General features: G+C 41.4%; 2 protein-coding genes across 2 annotated transcripts; one reads left to right on the top strand and one right to left on the bottom strand.

The window, feature by feature from the left end:
- Nucleotide 1: 1 nt before the first annotated feature.
- On the bottom strand, nt 2–3,749 carry rex1bd (required for excision 1-B domain containing). The gene is made up of 5 exons (XM_030132148.1): nt 3,595–3,749; nt 2,561–2,643; nt 2,141–2,345; nt 676–764; nt 2–411 (listed from the first exon to the last, which is right to left on the bottom strand). The coding sequence occupies exons 1-5, from the start codon at nt 3,595–3,597 to the stop codon at nt 339–341; spliced, it is 453 nt and encodes a 150-aa protein (XP_029988008.1). The 5' UTR covers nt 3,598–3,749; the 3' UTR covers nt 2–338.
- Nucleotides 3,750–5,452: 1,703 nt separating this feature from the next.
- fam78bb (family with sequence similarity 78 member Bb) lies at nt 5,453–10,360 on the top strand. Its single transcript, XM_030132147.1, has 2 exons — nt 5,453–7,109; nt 8,618–10,360. Exons 1-2 carry the CDS (start codon nt 6,733–6,735, stop codon nt 9,138–9,140), a joined length of 900 nt encoding a protein of 299 aa, XP_029988007.1. The 5' UTR covers nt 5,453–6,732; the 3' UTR covers nt 9,141–10,360.
- Nucleotides 10,361–10,647: the final 287 nt, after the last annotated feature.

The raw sequence follows: 10,647 nt of genomic DNA, 5'->3' as shown, positions 1-10,647 counted from the left end.
CTTACTTTGGAAAATGTCTTTTTATTAAAAAAAAAAAAAGCAAGGTATCAAGTAAGTGGCTTCTCAGAATTATTTACTTATTTACACAACATAGTTTTTGCTGAGCCATGCATTTACACAAACACATGACTATAGATAGAAACACACACACACTGTGAGAAGGTGGAAACCCCCTGGGTGGAATAAGACTGCAGCAGTGAAGAGGGCGGAGCCAAAGGGGGATCAATAGGTGCAGCTGAAGACTCCAGGCTGGAAGTTGCAGCAGTACTGAGTCGATCTGTCAGCCTTTCTGTCTGGTGATGTGAGAGGGTGGGTTCAGGCCTCCTGAGAGGCACCTGTCAATCAGACTCCTCGGAGTCGTACTTAAAGTCCTGCATGATCTCACTCAGAGTTTCTTTGTTCTTGATGATGCTGGACAGGAAGACAACATTAATGCACACATTTATCTGGAAACCACCAAACTGGATTTGCAGTTCTTTAACAAGATTTGCAAACATTTTTTGACACAGTATCAGACAAGTTAAATCACAGAGGTTCAAAAGGCTCTTCTGTAGATCAGGAAGCATACATCCCCCTGAGCTGTTCTGCAGCCGACAGCAGCTTGATAGTGAGTGAGCGAATGGGTCAGTGGGGAGCTAACGCAGTAAAAGGAGGGGTGGTAATAGCTGCTCTTACTCGTGCTTGATCTCCTGAATCTTTTCTTGACAATCCTCGTCCTCTGGGTGATCCTGGGCCCGCTGCCTGGCCAGCTGCAGCTTGGCTGTCTGCAGAGAAGGCACATCAGATAAGATTTATGCAAACCATTCATCAGCGGAGGATGGAGAAGAGACAGGATGGATTCTGAGATAATAGAAGCTTTATAACATTACTGGCAGAGAGGACACTGAGTTAATATTATAAAAGAGTGTAAAACCTAATACAAAAGAGGAGCGCATTAACACTATGCACCAGATGGTGAAAATGTGGACAGTTAAAAAATGTGAGGCGCACCAAAGTCATAACATTTAAAGTCAGAGACAGACGGCAGCTTTCAGGTCACTGACTTCAATGGAGACTTGAAAAGCTCTGGAAATCATCTGTAATTCAGCTGCCCAAAACTAAACCTAAAGTAGTCTATTTATGATGCATTCTGTACATACACTGGTCACTCACCAGTGTTAATAATAACCTGACTTAAGTTTTGCAGGGTAATGCTATTTATTTGACCCTAAGACATTCAAGACTTTACACCGTTTTTGCATTAGAACACTGCCCTCTTGTGGTCAAGTAGTGAAACTATTAAGGGTAAAAAAAAAAAAAATACTCTGTGTATAAGGTTCAATTTAATACAGTTGTTAAAATAATTTTCCAACAGAGAAAACAGATAATTGAAAAAAATTCACAAACAAACACAAACAAATGTGAAGGACAAAGACAGTCCTTTGTGGTGCTGAAATGGTTATCTATAATGGGTTTTTGTAATGTCACAAAATAGTTTGCAGAAAAATGTTAACTTTTGTCTTAGTAACTGGCAAATACAATAATAAATGCTAAAATTACAGTAATTTTACAAATACCAAAATGGAAGGTCTGTCCTGAACTGGGTAAAGGGCCTTTAAATACGCTACCCCTTTTACAAAGAATCAGTTACAAAATGAATGGAAACTTCAGGAACTGGTCTCACTGGACACTTCTAAGATTGTAAATGCCACAGAGGCAGAAACATCTGGTTACAGAGGTTTTGTTTAATTGATTTTCCATACTTTAATGACTCTATTTGCGCATGTCATTTTATACTTGCCTTGTTTTTCATATGATGTATGTGTGGCTGCTATCTGTACCCTAGGTAATTGTGCTACTGCTTATCTTGGCCATAATGCTCTTGCAAAAATGGGATTTTGAATCTCAATGACACTTTCCTGGTTAATGGTTACATAAATAAAAAAAAACAATGAACTATTTCCAAATTGTTTACTAGTCGATTTGCTTTCTTTGTTGTCAGGTATGTGGTTGTAACATAAGACTGTAAAAATAATGTTAAATCATACTAACAATAGACATTTCTATTGTGAAACTTGGAAGTTGTTCATTCATCCCTCCCTCATTTTCTAGCTCTGATGTTATTTAAAACACACGCATGTACACAAACAAAGCTTCCTACCAGTTCAAGCTTCTCCTTCTCCTTGCTCTGCAGTTTTTCAATGTGCTCTGAGAGGTCTGGCCGGTCAAAGTCACGGTGCAGCTTCTCCTTGATCTGCAGCACTTCATTGGAGATGCCGCAGAAAGCCTGCGTTATCTCATGGACCAGCTGCCTGTAGTGGTCAAAGTCATACTGCGGGCCTGTCCTCAAGTAGGCCTCATGTCCTCTGGAAGGCAGTCAAAACAACCAAACCATGAATGAAGACATGAGCAGAAGTCAGTGCACCCAATTACTCAGATTTCTCTGGTTATGATTCTGGAATCGAGGAGACTGATTCCTGTCGACAGGAGGAAAAATGACTGGAAAAGAACACTGTGGGTATGTGTAGTTGTGTGCACTGACAGCAGCAGAGTGAGCCTTCATCAGCTGCTCTGGACTTACTCTTCAAAGAGCCGATATGTCTCCAGTCGCTCTGACTGAAGGTGATAAAACCTCTGGATCAGGGCTTTAAAGTCTGTAGGGACCTGACAGAAAACAATTACATTTAAGTCCATGTTATACGAAACATAATTTATATTTATAATGTAAGGAATAGCAGGAAATGAAAATAGTTAGGACTGAAAGATAATCGTTATTATGGTAATAAGTCAGGTTACAATATCTGTACACAGTTACACATATATTTGTTTTAAACCCATAAAGACCCAAACATCCACCGTTGACCAAAAGCATCTACTGACATAAACTCTTTAATACCTGTTGACCCACTAATCCTATCTATACATGTAAATAATTGGTGTAAAATACAGTTTGTCGTCTTTTCATGTTCATCAGATATGACCCATTTGGACGTTCAGAGGCTCCGTAGTGAACATGAAAACATAGTCATCTTCTATAACGTTGATTCACCAGTAAAACCCATGGAGCTTGATCAATGACAGTGGATGGAGACACTTGTTTATTTTCAAGCATTTATATCTTTGCTGATAAAGTCTATTTTTCTTCAGTTTTCTTTGTTTTTTAAATTATAACCTTAAACTTTAAGCTGAGCTCTTATGAACATCTACATGATCAGTGAATTATATATAAGAAAATACTGGATTTTTACTGAAAATTTGCAAAATACAAAGGATAATATTATAATAAATGGGGATAAATGATTTAAGAAAGGTTAAATAGGGGAAAAAAAATAATTTGGGAACTACCACACAAAGTCACAATGGGTCTTTATGGGTTAAGTTATTATAGATGGTTATTTCCATTATGATTAAAAAATGACAACCAACATATCACATTGTATCTGTAATTAGAGTTCACAATAGTGAGATAAAGTACAAATCTGTTACGTGTCTCAAATATACAGTAACGTGGTTACAACATTTAGCATTAGCTTTAGCTTAGCTCAGTCCATGTGAAACCATCAGCTCTGACACTTTGCGGTGATTATATATTGATATAAAATATTAGATACGTACCATTTTGACCTTTCTGAAAATATTGCGACTCGATTTCCACCGTTTATAATCGTGACATATTTAATTTACAGTATGTTATTATTTTCCTCCTGTTTGTGATTCAGCAGCTTGAACTGACCTCTCACCCGGATGTGTTGCAGCAGTGGTGACTTTCACAATAAAAGTTCCCATATGACGGCGATAAAATAACTACAGTTCCGGATTAAAGTTAAAGTTTCATTCTTAATTGTAGGATTTAAAGATTTTTTAAGCGAATCAAAGCAAAACTTCCAAATAAGTGATGTATGTATTTGATTAGAGTAAAGAACTTTTTTTCCCTTTCTTTTCCCTTATATCATAAGTAATGTTGATGACAAAGCATTTATAAACCCACATATTATTACCACCATATACCACCATTCACTTATTTATCACGGCTAGCTCATAATTTTTAGCTTGCTTTCCCCCCTAGTCAATTCATTCAGTCATTATTTCCAGTACCTAAAATGTATCTTAATTTATATTTCGGCCATTTGTCCTATTTTTCACATTTAAAGACAGGAAAAAAGAGGATATTATCAATAATAATTACATACTTGCATATTTGTCTATATTTTATAAATAAATGTTACTTTTGATGTTATTATAGATACAGATTAACTTTATTTAGGGGAAAGAAAGAAAGAAAGAAAGAAAGAAAGAAAGAAAGAAAGAAAGAAGAAAGAAAGAAAGAAAGAAAGAAAGAAAGAAAGAAAGAAATTGGACATTTATTACATTATGACATATTATGTTAATTGTTGTTTAGGTTGTTTTTGACATTAATAGATCAATTATCACCCTGGGTCACTGACTATAGAAATAAGGGGGTATGAGCACCTGGAGATTTGTGTCATTTTAGAAGACTCACTGGGAAACTACATTCCCTACACAAACATTATAGGTTAAAGCAGTTCATGATAAACAAAAAGTCTATGATTCCAACTATAAAAATGCTGTTGACAAAAATGAATTAGTATTTAGATCAATTTCTAAAGTAAAAATGTCAGACACATGAGCTCAATGTAAAGTATTGACTAAAAGGTCCCAGTTTGACTTTGGTTTGGATTGGTGTTAGTTTGGCAAGTTTATGTCTAGTTTTACATTAAGTGACACCTAATAAATCTGAAAACTGATGAGATGACTAATAGGGAAACAAATTAAAAATTTGATAGACAAATCTTATCTAAATTTTTGGATAAAATAAAGTAAGACATTTGGAGGTAAATGTCTGCTTATTGGAGCTTTAACAACTCATTGATATCTGAAGTGTGAACCAGACGGCACACATACTCACACAGGCATCACTGGTTTAATCTTTTGTGTATTGTTTTTTAAAAGCTTATCACACTATTTGTTGTGTAAAATCGACATTTTATTGATAACTGTCAGAAAAATGAAACAGAGTAAAAAGTACAATCTCTCTGCAATGTAGTGGAAATATAAAAAAGCATAACATGTACATATATACATATACACTGTTTCCCATAAAGTTTTAATAATTTTGTTTTCAGACACATTCCTCTTTTTTCTTCCTGTTTATACACATCAGTAATTACCTCTGATCAGGTACAATGATTACATACGGACACCCAGGTACACTTTATCTGAAAAACCCATTTGATTCCGAGCGTTGTACACTTTAAAGTTATACTTTAAGGTACTTGGTTACATCCCACCGCTGGCTCTTGTAACCTCCATCACCTAGAGAAGGCAGATGTTGTATCACCTGATATGTAATAGTGGTATTAACAGTGTATGATGGAGATTATGTCCGTTTTATTTTTCAGTGTGTCATAATCCTCTCGGCAGCTGACTGCCATCACCAGCTCTCCAGTCACTTAGAGGCACTTAAGCCCATTAATTACAAAAAGTGTGTTATTTACAGATAGGCCTATTAGTAACAGACCCTAGAGGGGACGTTTAGGATACAAAACCACAAGGAGATGTTTGTTTTTATCAGGAACTGGCCTACCTGTTGCATCTTATCTGGCAGACGCATTAAAACAATGACCAACTGGGGGCTTATCTGCTTTGTGTTTGGGTGATTAGAAGGCATTATTCCAACATGGAGGAAGGAGGTCGCGAAGCCACTACTGTGCAGACGCGGGCACTCCTACGCCTCCGATCTGCCTCCGCCGTTCATTGGTCCATTCAGCATCTTCAGCACCACCGGGGCTGAACAGCGACACACAGCCATGCAGCTCTCATCGAATGAGGATGGCGCGCGACGCACGGAGCCCTACGAGGTTACTATGATGCTGTTTGTGTGGTTTTTGCAGCACTAGTGCCATCCTTTCATCACTTCACCGCATATGTTTACAGTCGGCGTATTGCAGGTCGTTCTCATCCTTCGTCTTGATCGTGAACAACCCGTGTGTGTCGTCTCACCCTCCAAGAGGAAGCTTTTTTCTCTCTCTCTCCAGATGCCTGATTCACCGACGCTCGGAATCCCGGGTTTTGTCAGCTTCACCGGGGTTCCCTCCCTTTGAGTCGACAGGCATGACGGTTCAGCTCACAGACTGGAACGCCGCCGCTCAGGTTCTCGGCAGCAGCAGCAGCAGCAGCAGCAGCAGCATCTCATGTTCAGTGCCGCATCAACAAGCACCGCCGCCCGACCACCGGGTCCCCCTGCCGGCGCCCTGGCGTCCACCTGTCCCCCGACGCCTCTTGTGACATGACAGCACGGGCAAGAAAGAAGAGGTTTAAAGGCTACGCGCAGGATCGTGGGTTTGAGCCTGGTGTCGGATCCTGGAGGAGAGGGCAGGAGGGAGAGGACTGTCTGCACGGTCTGAGGAGACAGGATCCAATCTGACGTCTGGGAAACATGTCTGTGGGACTTTATTAACCTGGGCGGTGCGGTTGTTTGTTTGTTTTTTTCTTTTCTTTTGTTTGTTTGTTTGTTTTGGAGGGGTCAGAGCTCGGGGTCAGCCCCAGACCAGTGCACCTGCAGCAGCTGCTGGTGTCGCGCTCACCTCTTCAGCAGGGCGGGTGCCCGCTGGAGGCTGGCATCACCAGGGCAGCCTCATCCTCATGTGATCCCTCTGAAGAAAGCTTCTTTTGAGTTCTGATTCGGGCCTGTACAGTGTGGTAGCACCCACCTTTGCCTTACAGTTTCATCTGATGCACGGCCTCGTAGTGTTGATCCTGGTCAAGTCCCAGACAGCAGTGCTGCTCCCCAGGCCCGTCCAGTTCAGTTGGCTGCTGCTGACCATCACCTTCACCTGCACAGCCATGGGGTGCATCCAGAGCATAGCCTGCAACAAGACCCGCATCAAACGGGAGAACATCGTAGTGTACGACCTGTCCGCCACCATAGACCACTGCCCCACTATCATAGAGGAGAACTCGCCTATAGTGCTCCGGTACAAGACGCCTTATTTCAAAGCGTCAGCGCGGGTTGTCATGCCCCCTATTCCGCGCAATGAGACATGGGTGGTGGGTTGGATCCAGGCGTGCACCCAGATGGAATTTTACAACAGCTATGGAGACGTCGGCATGTGAGTTCGCACCTCTGTCACCTGCGTCCCCAATAACACTATGACGTGCTCTCTTAGATGCAGAATATGTGCGTGCGTAATAGCCGGCGTGCAGGTTTCGTGCACTTCAGATAACGCGTTCATGCCTGTAAATCACACAGTGTTGGAAAGAGGAGCATTTGTGCACGCAGCAGGTTAACTGTGCTTGTCAGCCTCCTTCATTCAAACGCCCACCGACAGATTTTGTTCCTGTGACTTTGGCACCTAAATAGAAAAGCTGCTATTAGAGGAGCTAAACAACAGTTGCTGCTCTCGCACTCAAATTGTGCCCACGGAGACATGTCCTCCCCCACACCCCCTAACACAACACACATAGTATCTGGAAGGCATATGTGAGGGGGTGTTAAATGCTGATGGGTTTAGGGAGTGGGTGGGAGTGGGGGTGAGAGGCTGGGGGTTTGGGGTGTGGTGTCCTCAGATTGGTCATGAAAGTACAACAAATAGAGGGAAGGGGGGCACCAGATGACACAAACTGCTGGGCACAACAAAGAGATGATGATAATCCGCTTTGCTGACACACTGAACCACTAGATACCATTTACAGACTATTGTGCTTTCAGTTCAAGCTTGTGCCAGGAGAAGAGTTTGAGTGAATTTCTTAACCATTCCCTCCTGTAGTTCACTTGTAAACAAAAGGAAATATTGGCAACTACAGCAAAGTACACTAACCACACAAATTAAGCAAACAAAAAGTCTGCTGTGATTTCTATTTCTATAGATTAAATGATCATCATCAGTTATGCTCCTTTTTGCAACATCCAGCTTATTTCCTCAGTGACATACAGTATCCTTAATTCCCCAGAGTCCAAGGGAACACTTTCTAATTGTTGGCTTTGAGATACAGGAACAAATTAACAAATTTTTCTTCAAAATTGCTTGAAGACAAGAATAGCTGATTGGCAGTGTTGGATGTTAAATTATCGTGTACAGCACTCTTAATTTTATACTGATTTTCAGCTAATTACGATAGCATTAAAAATGAAGTGTCCCTCTGTCACTCATTTAGCTCTCCCACTGCCAACCAGGAGCCAGAAATGTTAAGTTTTTGTTTTTTTTAAAAATCTATTTTACATAAAACATCAGGCATTTTGCCAGTGTTACTGAAATATTGCATTTGCGAGAGTACATTAGCTGGGGAGACACATCATTTGTGCTCCACTGAGTATTTATGAGAGTAGGAAGATGTTTGCAATTTTGACTCAAAATAAACTTCATTGCTCATTTTTGTCAATATAAAGACTATGTCAATTTATGACTCAGTGGTAGGTTTTGAGATGGTTTTGAGGTCTACAGCTCAGCAGAGTAACTTACATCAGGCTATTATCACGCAGACAGCGCTTGTTCATGACACCTTTGTGGCGTTTGGTCTTGTAAATGGGACTGGATGAAGGAAAATAAATGAATGTCATGCAGTTATCTAGAATGTCCTCTTGATGTTTTATGGTCTCATGCTGTGTGTCTCCTCCTAGGTCGAGCTGGGAGCTGCCTCAGCTACGAGAAGGCCTGGTGAGGGCCATCAGTGACTCCGATGGCGTCAGTTACCCCTGGTATGGAAACACAACAGAGACTGTCACTATAGTCGGCCCTACCTCCAAGCCATCTCGCTTCATAGTTAGCATGAATGACAATTTTTACCCCAGTGTCACCTGGGCCGTGCCGGTCAGTGAATCCAACACCCCCTTACTGACTAACATCAAAAGAGACCAGAGTTTCACCACCTGGCTGGTGGCGCTCAACACCACGTCCAAGGAAAAGATTCTCCTCCACACCATCAAGTGGAGGATGAGGGTTGACATCGTGGTGGACCCGACCCTGCCTCTGGGCTCCAGGGCCAGACTGGTGGGCCGGGTGCACCAGGACCAGCCACGGGTGCTGACCCGCATGGAGTCAATCCCTCCTAACGCCACGGGGAGACCCAATGCTAATGATGCCCAGGTTCTGATGTGGAGGCCGAGGAGAGGCCCTCCTATGGTCGTCATACCACCAAAATAGTGTTAATCCTGATTGGCCGTGGGGTTTTTACATCACCATGGCCTGTTTGTGCAGCAAAGTGGCTAAATGGATAACTACACGAACAAGCAACAAAAGACAAAGATTTTTAAGCAGGCTGAGAGTTGTACAAACTGTTGATGGCACAAATCGGAATAAAATCTTGAGGGGACAACTGCCTTAATTCCCCACCGCTGCCTTTGACGATCCAGAAAGTATGTTGGTCTCTTATCTCTGGTGCTGCTGAGCTATCGGGTGTGCAGGCCTGTACTCCAATCCAGCACCACTGAGGCGCTGTCAGTGCTGGGGGGTGTAATCTGTACTGTAGCTACTCAGGCCCAGACGGAAACGATCAAACCTAAATACAGACAATGTTCAGAGTGTCCGTCAGCCTTAATGATGACTGGACTGGACAGAGAAGTGTTGTCTGAGAGCGTAACAAAAGAAAGGTCTTACTGTTTGTGTAATACAGGTCTGAGGAGAACACTGCTGCGGGGTTTACTCGTTATGGACAGAGATGACTATAAGATCCACTGAAATGTCACTGGACGATGCTTTTAGAGATGGTCCGAGTGTGGGAACAGTATTCAGGCATGTGTCTATGTGTTTGTAGTTGTTTCCTCTAACGGAACTCCAGGGTCAGGGTCAAGGTTTGCTGCTTTGTCACACCAGACTGCCTCACACATTTACGCACACACACATCACACACACACATACAGACCAGAGGCCTCATTTTGTTTGCATTGATGCTTCTAGATTGTTGGACAGTTTAAAAGCATGATTTCAAGCAGTAGTAAGAACCGAACATCCATACACACACATGCATTTACTTAACTCATCTGACATATCACAGGAAATGTAGAGAATGGATTTGTTCATATGCACATAAATCTCATAAATGTAACCCTGCAGCAGCTTTTCTTTCTAACAATCACAAATGGCCAGTTCATCTAAGCTGCCTTTTTTGAGAAACCAGTGATGCCTGCATTAACAATAGCCTCATCGAGAAAAGAACATCCTTTCTTGTCCCATTAGATCAGATTTGTAAGGTGCAGAAGTAAGATTTCTTTATTCGAAAATGAGTGTATGAGTGGCTGCGACAGGACAAACAGAGCTACAGCATGACGTGTTTACCAGACAGTATATGTTCTTATGAAGAACCACTGGAAAAAAGAGATGTATTTACCCAGGAAAGTTTTATGGATATGTTCACTTAAATGATACAAACAGCATATTTCTTCATGTACCTCAAGTAGAATTTAGCCATGACCACTTGATTTCCTCAGGTTTTGAAATGTCTGACCTTGAGATTTCTATCTGCAGTCCAGTACAACAGAGGTAGATTTCATTTTTTAACATGGTTTTCTAGAAGCATGTGACTTTTATTGAATATCCTGCTGAACACTGAAAAGTTTTCATAGCCAGGGAAGCTCCAGTGTTATTTTTTTTTATCCTGTTTCCTCTAATGAACTGGTGTAGAGGCAAATATCTAAAAGAAAATTGGAGTTAT

This window comes from Sphaeramia orbicularis, chromosome 4 (genome assembly GCF_902148855.1).
Source record: "Sphaeramia orbicularis chromosome 4, fSphaOr1.1, whole genome shotgun sequence".
Lineage (NCBI taxonomy): Eukaryota > Metazoa > Chordata > Actinopteri > Kurtiformes > Apogonidae > Sphaeramia > Sphaeramia orbicularis.
Note: the sequence above shows the minus strand (reverse complement) of the source record. Positions and strands in the feature narration are given on the sequence as shown.